The sequence below is a fragment of the Zootoca vivipara genome, chromosome 6 (genome assembly GCF_965207765.1).
Source record: "Zootoca vivipara chromosome 6, rZooViv2.hap1.1, whole genome shotgun sequence".
Taxonomy (NCBI): domain Eukaryota; kingdom Metazoa; phylum Chordata; class Lepidosauria; order Squamata; family Lacertidae; genus Zootoca; species Zootoca vivipara.
Window position 1 is genome coordinate 14,036,813 of NC_142589.1, and position 17,049 is coordinate 14,053,861.

At 44.9% G+C, this 17,049-nt stretch overlaps 1 protein-coding gene across 26 annotated transcripts in view; it reads left to right on the top strand.

The window, feature by feature from the left end:
• The window catches only part of RERE (arginine-glutamic acid dipeptide repeats), a 339,661-nt gene that overhangs the window by 208,687 nt on the left and 113,925 nt on the right, over nucleotides 1-17,049 (top strand). For 25 of the 26 annotated variants that reach the window (XM_060276215.2, XM_060276213.2, XM_088671569.1 and 22 more), the window contains 3 exons: nucleotides 1,066-1,114; nucleotides 5,488-5,612; nucleotides 6,066-6,165. In XM_060276215.2, coding sequence (XP_060132198.2) covers nucleotides 1,066-1,114; nucleotides 5,488-5,612; nucleotides 6,066-6,165 — 274 coding nt within the window. The remainder of the gene's footprint in view (nucleotides 1-1,065; nucleotides 1,115-5,487; nucleotides 5,613-6,065; nucleotides 6,166-17,049) is intronic. The other variant, XM_088671576.1, reaches the window with a different exon arrangement.

Below are 17,049 nucleotides of genomic sequence, written 5' to 3' on the forward strand. Positions count from 1 at the left end.
TCTTGCAAGTTAAGGTGTCCAATAAATCTGCAGCCCAAGACTATCCTAGGTGTGTCTGTTAGATGTTAGTGGTGAGTCCCATGCTGAGCAAAGGAGCCAGGAGGGCCCAATGGGCTAAGAACTGCTGCTGGAGGCCAGAATTGGAGTTAAAATAGAGTGGCATCCTCTGCATGCAGCTAGATGGCAGCCTCTTGCTGGAGACGTCCTTTGGATGAAACATTAAACAAACAAAGGTGGGGGCAGAATCAGATCCGTTTTGCCACCACAATTTCCGCCCCCGTGCTTTTTGGGCACTGACATTTCAGATTGGGAACGCACGTTCTCTGCCTTCACCCTAGGGTGTCTTTCTGAAATGAACAGCACAACCAGGATTGGTGTGTGTGTGTGTGTGTGTGTGTGTGTGTCTGTCTGTCTGTGTGTCTGTGTGTCTGTGTGTCTGTCTGGGGTGCTGGGGAAGGGTCTTGATTCATGCAAGTTGTAAGCAGGCACAGCCTTGGTTTCTTTTTAAAAGGCTTTCCCTGTTTGGCGAAGGCTGAGCAGGGAGCAGCTGAGGTACCATGTCACCGTGTGTCATTCCTCACATTTTGCAAAGGGCTGCTTCACATGCTGTTGCTGATCAAATGACTTGCTTTTAACATTCTTTTTGATTTTGGGGTTCACTTTTGAGAAGTGCTGCCCAAATTTCCATCTTAAAATTCCATTCTTAGTGGATGGGGAAAATAGCCTCCAGAGCCGACTTCATGAACCTGCTGCCCTCCAGATGTCCTGAACTTAAAACTCTTCTCCCCACCCCACTTCACCCCATTCTGGTCTGGGATGGTGGGAGTTATAGTCCAAAACAGCAAAGACTGCTTTGGAGTCTTGCTGGAGGCTGTCTTGTGAATCAGGGATTTTTCCCTGTACCATTTTGAAATGGCTTTAAAGACTAACCAGAAATTCTGTGGTTTTATTCCCAGTTGTGCTCTCAAAGCGGTGGCTGTCCATGCTCACCCAGTACAGGGAGGGTGTGCGTTGCACCAATCGGTTCTCCTTACTCACTGGTGGTTCTGTATCTTTCCATTGCAGGCGGTTGAACAGCACACAGGGTGAAATCCGGGTTGGGCCTAGTCATCAGGTAAGACCTCCTTACATAATGCGAACATCAAGTGACTGAACTGTCTCTTTCTGGCCACCTCTGATCTGCAAATCTCAAGGTGTCATCCACGTCCCCCTAAGCATGCTGCAGTCAAAGAGGGTGGTTGACGCCACGTCAGGATGCTCACAGATCTTTGTGTTTGAAGTGTATCTTGAGCCAGGGCTGTCCAGGTGTTCTGTGACACTGCATCAGTGTCCATCAGTGTCCACTGCTCATACAGACAAACAGTGACCATTGGTCCACAAACATTTATTTATTTGAAAATATTTCTATATCATCCGCACACACAAACACACTATCAAGGCAGTGAACATTGTAAGAGCCATTACTCAGCCTAGCTGTCTGTGCCTTGAGACCACTAGAAAGCTCAGAGTGGTATTGGGTCTTGCCTCACTTGTGTTGAAAGCAGTTGCTCAGTCACTGAGAGGACCATGTGTGGCGTGGTGACTAAGAGAATGGGTTCTGGACCCGGAGGTCCCTGGCTCAAATGTCACCTCTGCTATGAATTCACTAGGCTCCCATCTGCACATCATTCCATCCCACTTAGTGAACCATAGGAACTGTAGCTCTCAGAGAAGTACAATTTCCAGCACCCTTAAAAAAAACCTACAGTTCCCAGGATTCTTTGTGGAAAGTCATGTGCTTTAAATGTGTGGTGTGATAGCATCTAGTTGTCCTTAAGCAAATCACAAAGGTTCAGACGTACCCTCTGTTGCCATGTGGTGATAATATTACTGACCCACCCTGCAAGGTTATTGTATGAACACCCAAAAGGATTATATAAGTTCCAAGTGATATTTATCATGTCACCGTTTCCCCTCTTTTACCACTCTTCAAATCCTGTAGCATCCCCTGGAGGAAAGCGGCCTCTCCCCCCTCCCTTCCTTTCTTCAGAAAAGCAGCCCTGCAGGGCTTAGGTTGTTGCGTGCTCTGCACAGTAAGCCTCCTGGGACTCGCTCCCTTGAGTGCCTTATTTGAAAGCTTCCTTGCCAAGCAGAATAATCCCTTCTCTCAGTGTAAAACGGCTTAATTTTTTATTAAATAGCATTTTGAATGAGGGCCTCAAGGGTGCATGCCAAGGTACACTTTTCACATCTGTATATGCTGCTGTACTACTTTGGACACCTCTCAGGTTGGAATCTTGCCTTTCCCACACTTTGCTTTTCAGTTCCATTAAGGGCAGGATTGGAGAAACCACTTTGGTGCATCTTTCTTTCTTTCTTTCTTTCTTTCTTTCTTTCTTTCTTTCTTTCTTTCTTTCTTTCTTTCTTTCTTTCTTTTCTCTCCCTCTCTCCCTCCCTCCCTCCCCCCTCCCTCTCCTGTGTTTTATGTGTGTGGGAGAGTTTCAAATGCTCATAATGCCACAGACTATGCTGCAGAATGATCAAGTACCGTATATCCCTGAGGTGTTGCTGAAATTTGTAGGAAAATACCTGCCCAAATAAGGTTTAAAATTGTAATCTCTTCCATTTTGCTAATGGGCAGTAAAGTGTGATGAAGTGTACTGGGGACTGCCAGAGCTCTCCAGCTACGGATGTGCAGGTGTGTCCATGCAAGAAGAAAATACAGGTTTAACTACCTTTAACCACCTGTTAGCCAGATGTTAGGAAGGTGCCTTACAAGCAGATCAGGGATAGCTTACTGTGACAGTTGGTGACTTTCTGGGGCAAGGAGAGGTATTGCCTGTCATGCCTGTCACCTGGCCCTTTATACAGTAACTAGAGATTGAACAAGGTACCTTCTGCATGCAGTCACCCCACCACTCAGCTGTGGTCCCTCCCAAATTCCAGCATAATTGTACATAAAAAGAGACCTGGTGTGGTGTAGTGGTTAGAGTGTTGGACTAAGACCTGGGAGGCCAGAGTTATAGTCCCTGCTCAGCCATAAAGCTCACTGGGTGGCCTTGGGTCAGTCACTGTCTCTTGGCCTAACCCACCTCACAGGGTTGTTATGAGGGTAAAATGGAAAAGTGGGAGAACTGTTTACACCTTCTTGAGCTCCTTGGAGGAAAGGTTGGGTATAAATGTAATAAATAGGGCAAAACTGATACATTGGGGCTCTTTGGGTGGTATTCAACTAATCTGTCCCATCAATGCAAGGATTTCTCCTTGTACAATGGGATTCCCTCCCCCTCCCCAAATCTGCTCCAGAGAACTGGGAAAACGGGAACAGATTTTGGATAATACAGAGGGGAGGAAGGAGACTGTTGCAGAAGCAGAAATTCTTGTGCTGACAGAAAATTCACTTAGCCCAACATTGGGTTCCACCCTGTTTATAACAGCCAAACAAAACCAGCAGTCTAGCAGAAATTGCCTTATTTCTGAATATACATACCTCTACAGCAGGCATCCCCAAACTGCGGCCCTCCAGATGTTTTGGCCTACAACTCCCATGATCCCTAGCTAACAGGACCAGTGGTCAGGGAAGATGGGAATTGTAGTCCAAAACATCTGGAGGGCCGAAGTTTGGGGATGCCTGCTCTACAGGATGATTTCACCTGGGGAGGTGGCATATCAGACACATTCACGTAGGATGGGGTCTGTCAGCATCCATTAGCCACGATAGCTACATGGAGACTCCATATTCAGAAGCAGTATATCTTTTAATCCTAGTTGCTGGGGGGAAGCAAAAATAAGAGCACAGGAGGGCTGCTGCCTTCATTCCTTGCTTGGGGTCCTCTCAGAGGCATCTGGTTGGCCACTGTTTTAAACAAATGCTGGATTAGACGGACATTTGGCCTGATCCAGGTGGGCTACTTTTATATTTGTGTGATGAGGAACTTGAACCCAACCCCTAGATTTAAACAGAGTTGGTTGCATTTTTGGACTGTCCCAAGCTGTTGCATTATAAAGCTGGCTTGGAAATATTCACTCACCTATGGCAAGTTAATTATCAACTCCAGATGACTAGGCAGGGAAGTTTTTCAAACATTAGCTTCCTGCTTTCAGGCTACAGTTTGCTAACGATAATTTTTATAGAAAGGTAAGCTAGTATTTTGTGTGTATTTGTGTGTTGAGGCAGGGGAGGCTAATAACTTTTGGTAGACTGACTTGGAAGACTGCTCTAAAGGGATACTTCCATTGTGATAGTGTTGCTTTTACACATTGACCACTACAGATGAAGGAGAACTGGTTTTCTGTGCTTCACCTCCTCCTTTTACTGGGTACTCTAGGGGTGCCTTCACTGCTTCTTGTTCTGCTGGCACAATTTCAGAAAGGTAGATAAATGTGTCAATGTTCAGGTCCATTTTTGGCCTTTGCAGGCATACATTAAAGCGTCGGAGCGTGCCCATTTGCTTCCAGTCCCTCTTGATGCAAGTTACAGCCACTTTATAACATACCAGTGGTGGCGTTTGATGCATCAGTTTCTTCCCTCTGGAGAGAAAGACCAGAGGAAAATACAAGTGGAGTGCTAGAATGTCTTCCGAACCTGTGGCATGTAATTGCTGGTTAGATGTATCTATATGTATCTATATCTATATAAAATACAGCCTTTCAGATGTGCTTTGCATTGTAACCGTGAGAGGTAATTACAGGCTTGGAAAGCTTTTTACTGTCTTGCAACCGTTGCTGTCAATGATCAAGGCTGCTAATTGAATCCTGCAGCAAGCGCACAGTGTGCCTTATGCCACAGCACATTCTCACACTCTGGATTTGCCTGTGGGGGTCAGTTTTTGGGGGGGGGATCCTGTTATCTCCAGCTCCAAGATGCAGTGAATGTAGGGATATGAGCAGGGCCAGATTTAGGTTTGAGGAGGCCCTAAGCTACTGAAGGTAATGGGGCCCTTTATATGTCCAGCTGTCCTTGGTCAACAAAACAAATTGTCACTGTTTTTTTGTGTTGAATATATGCTGTGTACATGTACATCCAGATTTTCCCCCTTTATATTTTTTGGGGGGACCCCCAAGAGAGTGGGGCCTTAAACTATAGCTTGTTTAGCTTATATGTAAATCGGGCACTGGATATGGGACTGCAAGGGTCAAGACAGAGGAAGAGGATATTTTTGGCAAAGCACTATATGTCTCCAAGGAGGCTATGTAATTCAGCTTCACCTCTGCTATAGGAGATGGCGATCAAGCAAATGACCTGCCCTCTTCCTCAGCTGTGAAATGGGCATGGTGGAAATGGTGGGAAACAAGCACAATGCCCCATTCCAAAAGCACACACACACACACCACCTTCATTTGGTCACCTAGAGGCTGTTTTTCACACTAGGGGCGAGTATTTTACATGTCCATTTCTGCTTGCTTTATAAAATGTTTGGTAGAGCTTGGAAATACAATCCAGTGTTTCTGCATGCATGCTAACAAACATCCTCTTGCTTCTGCCTCTTTAATTTCCCCCCCCTCAAGGCCAAACTCCCAGAGCTGCAGCCATTCCCTTCCGGAGACAGCGACACAGTGACGCAGCACGAGGAGCTTGTGTGGATGCCTGGGGTCAATGACTGCGACCTGCTCATGTACCTGAGGGCAGCACGGTAACGTGAAGCAAACACATCTCCCTCGTCCCTGCAGTGGGGAGTTGCTGCTTCAGGTGGCAACATCCTGCTCAGAGATTGAGGTCTAAATCCCTGCATGCACAAAGGATTCCACATCTTGCGCTCGGGATAAATCTCCCAATCTTGTGGTGTAGTATAAATTTTAATTTGCTCTGCTGCAACTCCTGCAAAAACTGAGCGCTGTTGTCAGCAGACTTTTAGGAGCATAGGGAAGTGCCTTTTTCTGAGTCAGGCCATCGGTCCATCTAGCTCAGAATTATCCACACTTGCTGTCGGGGAGTCTCTCACAGCCCTTCCTGGAGATGATAGGGATTGCAGCTTCTCCATGCCAAGGCAGTTGCTCTCCCAATGAGTTACAACTTTTCTTTTCTTTTCTGAATTCTTGTGTTTTTTAGGCAAACGTAATAATACTTCTTTCTCTTTCCTTTCAAGGAGCATGGCAGCTTTTGCTGGGATGTGTGACGGAGGATCCACGGAAGACGGGTGTGTCGCAGCCTCCCGCGATGACACTACTCTCAACGCACTCAACACAGTAAGTCTCCCACTGTTGTGCCATTAACTTTGCACTAATTTGAAATAGTTTGCTCTCCCCCCCCCCAATTAACTTTTGGGTTACTCCATGGGTCTTTGGTCATCTTAAGGCCCTCCCTCCTTGCCCCGGTGCCTTCCAAAACGTGAGAAACATCTTTCTGGTTTTTCAGAATTGGGAAAAAGTGGGACTTGAACCCAAATCCACAAGCTAAAGGTGCTTCTTATGACTAAACATTGTGCCCCTGCAGTTTTGGACTTTTATTGGACTTTTTGTGGTTGTTCCTTTTTAGGCACAGCACAATACATTGACCTCAGATTCCCTGTGATTTTGCACTTACGTTTCCTTACCTCTCACTTGGGATAGGATGCCATCTGCTTCTGTGAGTTTTCCAGCTTTTAGCTTGCTCCATCACTTCTCACATAGAAGCTGTGATTTCTGCAGGAAGACCCACTAATCACCAAAGAGCTTTGTGAATTCAACTTTTACCAAGGCCTCAACTACAGTGCCGCAGAGATTGGGTGTTCATATCCTAACTCCCCCCCCCCACTTGCTACCCGCTCCTTTTCTAATTACATTTCTAATCACATTTCAGTCTGGAAGCTTGATGTTGCTTGTGCAGGAATCGTCTATTACTTCCATTGGTGGGCCATTTAGTATGGTAGGTGGGTAGGGAAAATACAAATACAAAAATATGTGGACTCACCTGTGCAACTAACATGGTGCAGTAGTGCAAGCCAGTGCAAGGGCTCCCACTTTTGGAACAGGGCTTCCCCCCCCCCAAGCTTACTTTTAATAGCATTCACTTAATGCATTTCCTTTCCTCCTGACCTCACTGTTGACAATTCCACCACCACACTCTGTATACAACTTATGCACTCTGTGATGACTCAGGATAAGATTAAATTCACCTGATAAAGTGGACTCCAGTCCATAAAAGCTCATTACATTTGTCTGTCTTTAAAATCCTCAATGCTGTTCAATAACATAGCTACCTTCCTGGAAACAGAACGACTGCAGAATTAAACATGTTTTGTTTTTGTTTTAAAGAAACAATTATAAATATAAAAACACTTTAAAAGAACAACAGTGCATGCATAAAATCACTTCAAGTCCAATAGCGGTACTGACTGGGTAAAGATTTTAGAAGGCTTATTGAATTTAATTATTTATTTTTATTTGGAGCATTAGAACCTTGCCTTTCAGCCAAAAAGGCTCCCAGAGTGACTTACATGCAATCAGTTAAAACAAAACAGTCTGTACGGACAGGAATGCAATCTTGAGGAGAAAAACAGGACACACAAGGGAAAAGCAAACACAGACCCCCAATTCTGAAATCGCTGTTCTTATAATGACCAGGTGGCACAGTTCAGGGGGCAGGAGGTGAGTGATGAAGCTGGGCCTCTAGCAGAGCTGATGAAATGAGCCCTGCTGCCTATCTCACCTGCTGTGAAGGTGCCTACAAGACTGTAGGGAAGGCTCCAGCTTGACAACGCAACTGAAGGGAGTTCCAAATAAAAAAATAAAAAATATATATCACCATATTGCAGATGGGGTAGCTGAGATTGAGAAGAGCCAGCAAAAGGACCCTGCCATATGGCAGGGTAAAGCAACTTGATTGAGGTGGTACTGTAGTTTGGGAGGGCGGGGAATATGTCCAGACCTGAAGTGTTCAGCAGGGAGGGGCGCAGCTTGGACTCTTCTCCAGGCAGCCAAGTGTCTTGTGCAGGCACCCCCAAACTTCGGCCCTCCAGATGTTTTGGGCTACAATTCCCATCATCCCTGACCACTGGTCCTGTTAGCTAGGGATCATGGGAGTTGTAGGGCAAAACATCTGGAGGGCCGCAGTTTGGGGGTGCCTGGTCTTGTGCCAATATGGATGCGGAGAGGGGAGCACATTCCCTGAAGCTCATTTTAGTGACTTAGACAAGAGAGTTGACTTGGAGGTTTTGTGACTCACAAGCCAGACACTCTACCTCTGTGCTGACGTTTTCAACAATAGGTAGCCACAGTGCATAATTCTCTTCCACATAAATAATATATAGAGCACCACTTTCTTGCCTACTTGATGGATTTGTCTGCTGTAGATTTGTGAGAAGCACAGCAGGGCCCAGCAGTGTTGGGCATCACAATGGTAGTTACTGAATATCACCAGAGCTGAGCAGGTATTGAGATCTGAGTGGTAATCTGTATGGTGGCCCCTGCAAGGCCCAAATAAGAGCAGGGGATTTGTGGGATACCTTTGGGGTTTGTTTTTTAAGAGAAGATGGCAGCACGGCAAGTTTTGGTAACGCTGGCGGGATTTTTAGAGCTGTTTTTTGCAGCTGAATTCAGCCTGAATTTTGCTTTTGATTAATTTCTGCAGCAGTATCAAGTTTACCTTTCCCACTGGAGGCTGAACTCCTTTTTTATTATTATTGTGTGCATGTGCTATAAAAACAAAATAGAAAAGTCATCTGTAAAAGGATTATGAAAAATGAAAGGTGGGTGCAGATAGATAGTAATGAAAACAACAACCAGTACTTCAAATAAGTTTGTTCTGGATCCTGATATGATCACTAAAACAGTACATTTACTATCGTGTCTAAGGAAACAGAAAGTTGTTTTTTTTCTAACAGAATTTAAAATTTCTGTTTTCTTAGTCACTGAATACTATTTATCATCTATCTAATCGATCTATCTTCATTATACATGGATAATTCTTAGATTCTCTTAAAATTAAAAACATATACCGGTATATCCATAGCTTAACCATATAAAACATAATTAAAAATTCCTTCCAGTAGCACCTTAGAGACCAACTAAGTTTGTCATTGGTATGAGCTTTCGTGTGCACGAACATAGTTTATCAAATAAATGAAAACAATGAATATAGCATAATATCTCCATATATATCAGTCCAAAACATTTCAAATGTTACCCATTTCTCTCTAAATTGATTGCTCTTTGTTGAAGTCTCACAAGCCTCTGTGTGATAGATAACCTTCTACATGTTTGCTAATAAGCTCTTTAAGGATGTGTTGCAGCTCAGGGGCAGAGCATTTGCTTTGCATGCAGAAGATTCTGGGTTCAGTCCCCATCATCTCCAGGAAGGACTGAGAAAGGACCCCCTGTCTGAAACCCTAGAGAAGCACTTCCTTATGCATACTCCTGGACCGATTTGGTATAAGGCAGCTTTACAACAAAATCCTTTATGAAGGAGCTGTAGATACTTTTTCCAGTGTGGAGCTACTGAAACCTTGGTTGCCACTAACAGACCATTTCTAAATCAATATTTAGTCCTATTTCACAGGGTTTTTTTTATACCTGTTTTAAATATTTCTATACCACCCTCTTGCAAAACAGCAAGGCGGCATATTAAAACATTTACAGTGTTTGTTTTCATTTACAAAGTTTCTTGGCTGTGAGTCCCGGAAGACGTGCTGTCTCTCCCTTGCAGGCTTTCCCCCTCCTGGCCTGGGAGGGCAGGCCCCTGACTGACGCCAGCTACAAAAGCTGAGGCTGCCAAACGGAATATTGGGCCGGGGTATTGTTTAGGGATTTTTATTGGGGGAATTGTTGCTGTTAATTTTTTTTTGTATCTTTATGATTTATGCGGAAATTGTTCAATTCAGTTGTGTACTTTTTGATTTCGTGTTTACTGTTTATGACTACTTTTGCTATGTTTGCAGCAATGTAATTTTTTAATATGTTGTGAGTCTCCTTTGAGGATGGCTTTAACTTTAGAAAGGCAGCATAGAAATAGAATGGTTGAAAGCAATATTTGAAATGCCTACTTAAGCGGCATTTTAAACTGCTCCATGGGCTTTTTGGCATAAATGATTGTTCAAAAGTGATTGGAAGTCAAAAGTGAGGGTACCTGCCAAATCACTGCTTGGAAGAGTGTCCCACGGCAAAGGGTCAGTGGTTAGGCCTCTCTGTCATTGGGGGGGGGGGGCAACAAACAGTGAATGAGCTGGACTATAAGGGTTCAGTTGGTCCTTGGCCCAGCAGGATATGGGCAGCCAGGGCAGATGTTTTAGCAGGTGTCACATACCATCAGCCCCTACCAGCGTTCACGCGATTCTTCACCTGCTTATATGCAGTCTTGGTCCCTTTTCTATTTCACGGAATAGCTGTAAGGGACAGAAGATGACATCGCTTGCTAGGAGGTGCTCCAGGCCACAGGGCTACAATTAGTACTAACACTAGCCATGATTCAAGGGGACTATGTGTGTTACTTGCCCCTACATTGCTTGGCTTTCCTGGGCTCGGAGCTGAGCAGGTCTGGGGTGGCGCTTGGCAAAGCCCGACAGCAGCGAGGCAACCCTTTGCTGACATGGCCCGCCTTCCTCCTTCCTTTCCTCTTTGTAGGTTGAGGATCAGTCCTCTGAGTCACTGGCAAACGGCTCATGTTGTACCAAGGGGGTGTGCTCCTGTGCTTTCAGCAATGATAATATGCAGCCCCAAAGATTAATGGTAAAAAATTGATATGCTCTATGATTTCTTATTATGGAAATGCAATAAACTTCAGAGCAGCACTTCACATAAATCAGTCCTGACAAGCTTCTTTGCTAGTGTTTTATTTATGTAATAACAGGGTGCTGTAACCCTCAGTATGATTTATTGTTAATTACACCCGATAGAAATGAAGAGCAGGGGAAGTTTTTGCTGTGCAGCATTTATATTATCTAGTCAAACAACTCCTTCCAGTGATTATTTGCTTAATAGCATGGGTAAATTTTTCCAGCTTTTTAAAAATTTTATTCCTTCTGTGGCTCAGGCTTTGATGGGAGGTCTCCCCCCCCCAAAAAAAACCCGGTTTCATTTTAATGCTTTTTGCAGCAAATCAAGTGGGACAGAAATTGTTTGTTCTGGTAATTATCAGCCCCCTTTTGTGCCCAGTGCTTCCCATACAAGGTGGAAAGCAGGTTAATGAATGAGGTTGTGTGGCTGACTGGGGGCCAAACAAGACACAACACTGCAATTAGCAATTGTATGAATGGCTTCTTCTTTTTTTAAAGTGTAAATAGTGAGCAAGAGGGACCTCAATCAGCACTGTGGTGTTGGGGGGCAGAACAACAGGGATGCTGAATTAAAGCCCCCACCCCCAGCCAAGGTCCCAATCTGGATCTCCCACCCCCATTTACTCTGTTATTTATTTTATGAAATGGGAGTGGGGAATTTCTGGCCTGTGCACTGATCTTGGCACACCAAGGAGTCAAATTGGCCCACACCTACTAATCAGATTCTGCATTGGCTGTGTGCATCAGGTCCCTACAGTGGAATGGTGCACACAGGCAAAGCCGCAGGATTTTACTCTCACTTACCAGCTGATGAGCAGCAGAGGGGGGGGGTGTTAAATCCTGCTCATTATGGCTGCATCTGCTGGGAGATGTATAATTTCCTTTCCCCTTCTACAAAGGCAGCTTAAAATTTTAAAAGCAGACCTATAAACAGTGAGCCCACCATACAAGAACATAAAAGTTCAGCATCATTAAAGTAATCAATCAACACATTAAGCAGAAACACTTGTTGAAAAAGGACAGGGGAGCCAAGTTGTGCCGCAGGATATGGGTGCCCAGCGTGCGTGATGTAATGACATCACGTTGTAATGTGACGGCATGACATCATGCATGCCCCCCACCCTTGGAACCTGGCTTCCGGAGGCACTGGAAGTCTGGTTTGGAGGTCTCGGAAGGCCTTGGACACTATCTCCAAGGCCTTGTAGATGCTTTCTGAGGTCTCTCGAGGTCTTGGAAAGCATCTTCGAGGCCTCAGAGACCTTGGAAGTTGCTTGGGGTCCCTGCGTTGTGGGTGCTCAGGCATTCTGAGCCCCCCCCCAAAATACTTGGCGTTCCTGGCAGGAGATAAAGTAGTCTCTTGGGGCAAGGAGTTCCACCTATGGGGCACCATCTCTCTTCCACTCCTATATCCTGATGGGGGTGGGTTGGGGCAGGAAACACACCCTTCATGTATGCCCATGGCTTTCTTACTGGGGGGTTATACTGGGGGGTTCCTTACTGGGGGATTTAGGAATTGTATACCAGGTTAGAATATGAGTCCATCAAGCTCAGTATTGTCTAGAACCCTGAAAGGCATTGGCCCCAGAGCAGTGTTAGAAACTGAGATATGAAAGCTAGGAGCTAAATGGCACCTTAATCCTAGGTTATGGGCACCGCAATGGAGTGTCATCTTATATCCTTAAAAAGAGAGAGAGCCTGTGTGTTGCACACATCTTTTAAAAAGTAGTCTGAACAGGCAGAAAGAGAGCATTAAGATTCCCATCAAAGAGCATCAAAGGCAGAATTGACATTGAGTCTGTCCTTAATAGCTCACAGATCAGCAGACATAAAAGAACAGATTAACGAGAACACCAGAAAACATGCAGACATCTTGGTAAGAGCAGGGTTTCTCTCTCTCTCTCTTTTGAATTATTCCTCAGTGCTTGGAGGGTTAATCTCAAATGCACGTGGATTCATTTCTCCCACCTCACCCCTCTCGCCCATCTAAATCTTGAAAAAGTCTTTCCTTCTAACCCCTTTCTCCTTAATATATGGGAGCCTTGTACAACACTTCCTTAATTAAAATTCAGAAGCTTAAAGCTCGCATTTTATAGCCGCGTCTCTGTAATTCTACTTCGTAATTTTAATTCATATTGTTGCTTCAGATGTCCTTTTGCCCCCTCTCCCTCCCTCCAATGTGTGTGCTTCTAAATTCAATACAGCTTTACCCCAAATTATAGTACAAGCATTTTGAATGGATTACTCAAGGAGCAGGTGCTGGTGGTGCCATCTTAACTCGGGTTACAAACTCCGCTAACCCGGAAGTAGTTGCGAACTTTGCCCCAGGATGAGAACGGAAATTGCGTGCTGGCGGCACGGCAGCACTGGGAGGCCCCATTAGCAGAAGTGCTCCTCGGGTTAAGAATGGTTTTGGGTTAAGAACGGACCTCCAGAATGAATTAAGTTTGTAACCCAAGGTACCACTGCAATACACCCGGTGGGGGGGGGCGGTACTGAGCTTCATCCCATGTTTATTTTTGGAACTGCGGTAGCCGGGCCCATGGCTATATTGGAACCTCTACTTACAGATGTATTCAGTTCTGGAGGTCTGTCTGTAAGTCGATCCGGGTCACTGGTAGGAGCACCGTTGTGTGCAGGTGCATTTGGCGGCAGCCGCTTCTGCGCATGCGCAAAAAGCAGAAGCTGCTTCTGCATGTGCGCGAATTGCGTCAAACCCAGTATTTACTTCCAGGTTTGCCACGGTCGCAACTTGGACCGGGCCCAAGTAGAGGCGGTCGTAAGTAGAGGTTCTACTGTATGTTCCTTGAGCTGTGTGTTGCGGGGAGCGGATTCACAATGACAACAGTTTTGATTTTTTAAAATCCCTGAATAAATTCTCAGGCCAATAAGATTTTTTTAAAGCACCAGTGTCATGGCGCTATGAAAATATCTGTCTCAGGACCGATAAATGAAAGTACTTTTCATCATGCAACACATAGTTGAACCATGGAACTCGCTCCCATGGGAAGCACTAATGGCTACCAACTCAGATGGCTTAAAAGAGGATGAAACAAAATCAAAAAGGAGGTGGCTGTCATGGTTATGCTCTGCCTTGACAGTTGGAGGTAGTAAATGCTTCTGAACACCAGTTGATGAAAACTGCAGTGCTCTTGTGACCAGGTTCCATTGAGGCACCTGGTCAGTCACTGGAAGAACAGGATGCTGGACTAGACGGGCCACCGGTCTGATGTAGCGGGCTCTTCATATGCTCTTAACTTCCACGTTTAGAGCAGTCTGGCTTGGTCCTATCATAAGAACATAGAAGAAGCGTGCTGGATCAAGCCAAAGGCCCATCTCGCTCACTATCCTGTTCTCAGAGTGGACAGTCAGATGCCTGGTGGAAGCCCAGAAGTCAGATATGAGTGCAACAGTAACTCTCCCCTCCTGCAGTTTCCAGCAAACTGGTATTCTAAAGAATCCTGCTTCTGACAGTGGAGCTTGAACATTGGCTGTAGTAGTTAGTTAGTAGTCTCCGCTTTTCAGAAAGATACCATTAGTTTGGGGATTGGTCAGGGCTCCCATCTTAAGGAGCTTCATTTCCTGGGCGCAGTCTCAAAGAAGGCCCCTTCCTAGGTACCCACCATTTGTGGTCTTACCTCTTACAAATATAGGAAACTGCCCTGTACTGGCTCAGACCATTGTTCCGTGTAGTTTAGTATTGTCTATACAGGCTGGCAGAGGCTTTCCAGGGTTTCAAGACTGGATTTTTAGCCTTCTGGCATTTTGGATGGATGGACCACTATTGTTCATAAGTAGCAGGCTCACAGTTGTGGCCTGAGAGGTGTGATAATAGGCAAAACTGATTATTATTATTTTTTAAGGATCCCAGGCAAAGGTGTGTGTGTGTTTGTTTATCCCCAAGCAGAGAGTTCGTTAATGCTCTTGCATTATTTCTTTTGAGTGCTCAAAAGCTCCTGAGCAAGAAATATTTTAAAACGTTGACTTGGAAATCCTTTCCTGCTGCCTGGTGGCAAACTGGTGTCCCAGATCTGCCAATCTGGAGAGGGAAGGTCTCTACATGGTGAATTGCAAGCCTAACTCTGGTTTCTGCACCAGACTTCTTCAGATACACGAAAGCTCATACCAATGACAAACTTAGTTGGTCTCTAAGGTGCTGCTGGAAGGATTTTTTTTCATTTTGTTTTGACTACGTCAGACCAACACGGCTACCTACATGTAACTGGAACTATGGAAGGCACCACATTGAGCCGCGTGAAATGGAAGTAGTAATATTGGTGCTGGTAGCAGTACTTGCAGCCCAGCGGCCTTGCATTTTGCCTCCCTGTTTTTTAAGTCTGCTCTTTAACAAACATAACTTTTACTTCATTCCCCTTTGTATGCAGGAGATTCATGTTCATATTGCTGATTGCTCCTCTTTATTAATAACAACAAGTAGTGGGGCATTTCCATAAACCGCGATATTACATGGCAGCCAGCTTAATGCCCGTGGAGGGATATTCAGTTACAAGCAAGATGTCACCCAGACAAATTACTTCCTGCTTTGGTTTGCTTAACTTGCCCTCCGACTAGATCTTGTACATTAACTTCACAGACAACCACATTGAAAGCATAGGGAAACTATTTAAAGGTATGTTAGCATAGGTTATAGTAATGATTTCCCTTCCTGTCTTTTGGCCAGTTGTCAGCATTTAATGCTCAAGGAAGCCCTGATGCTTCAGATTAGGGGCTGGTTGGCCAACGGTGCAGTCAAAAGTCTCACATAGAATGGTGGAGTCTGTCTCTCTCCCTTTGAGAGGCTTGCAGCTTGACAAGCAAGTTTTGTCCTCTTACTTGCAAAGAAGGTACGCCTGGCTTCTTAAAAGACAGGCTTCGATCCCAGATGGAATCCAATGTGAACCGGCTATGGGCACAATGCTTACTTAACCATGGCCTTTTTGCAGGTTAAGATCCCAAACATACAGTGGCAGTGTGATTTAGCTTGCTTTGCTAGGCTCTGACCTCATACAGTGCCGTCAGGGAGATATCAGCAGGTCTTGTCACTTGTTAAGTGGAGAAGTTGAAGAGGCTGGGAAATGACCTTCAGCGTGGCTTGCCCATTGCAATTGTAATGCTTGTTAATAGTTCATCCAAGCCATCATTTGCAATCAATTCCAAACCATGGTTTCACATCCCGGTTGTGGACAATCCTTAGCCATGTTCCAGTCATTCATATATAATGCTTACAGTTATAACCTTCCACCTGACTGGTAAACTAGTCAAATCGTAAGAGTTTTGGGATGTACACGATGCAACCTACATGCAGAATATTATGCTGTTGCCTCTGCTTAATGCATCACATCACAGAGGATGCTCCTTGATCGTAGATAAATGTTCTCCTAGTGCTGTTTAAAATGTGGAATCTGTTGCATACGACAGGAAAACATCTCCGGTTGCTCCATCCAAGGCTACGTAAATTAGCTTTCCTGTTGGTGGTGCATAGTTGCCCCATGGGCTGTGATGAGTTGATGGTACCTGCTGCAAGCTACAACTCTTAGCCATAGTCTCATTGCCCTCAATATAATTTGTAGGTCACAATTTCGTGCAGATTGCAGAATTCAAACTTTTGCAGGATTTTAATCGTTTGGATGCAGAGATTTTTTTAAAACAAACAAACAAACCCATGCGCTCACTTAAAATATATTCACTCTGCTTTTCAACAGCAGATCTTAAAATGGTTTAAATATACCAGGCCCTTTTGCAATGATTCCAGTTCAGTTCCAGAAGCAGGATTCTTTAGAATACCAGTTTCAGGTAACCCCTGAAAATGCCACCTGTTTAAAGGATACTTGGCCAGTTCTGCCTTTTTTTAATGGATAGGTTTTAAGTTAGCCTGGCAATGCTGTTCAGGTTCCTCCTGCCCCCTCCCTCCTGTGAACATCAGTCTGAAATTTAGCTGTGTTCTTAATGGACTCCAATTATTTAATATTGTAGCAGGAACTGAGGCCCTGGCGCCTGCGATGGCTTTCAGGCAGCGCTCATAATGACTGTAATTGCAGAAGAGTGCCTTGCTGAAGCCGGAGCTGCCAGATGTGATGCTCTTCTGATGTAGGGAAAGGTCATGGGGAAAGGGACGTTTAAATTAAGTTATAAATTACAACTGAAGAACAATATTTTGATGTGCAAGACCCGGGGATGTCAGAGCGGCAAGACATAATTCATGGATTCATTACCGAACAGAGGTGCTTGACAGCTGAGCCATGCCAAGAGGAGAATTTATTTGCGGTATCACGCAGCCAGAAAATGGCAGCTCTGTTGCAAAGCGGGTGTCAAAATGCAACACCCCACCCCCAATGCAGAAGAAAGCCACCCCAGCCCTTGTACTAATGTGGTGGAGTTTATGCTA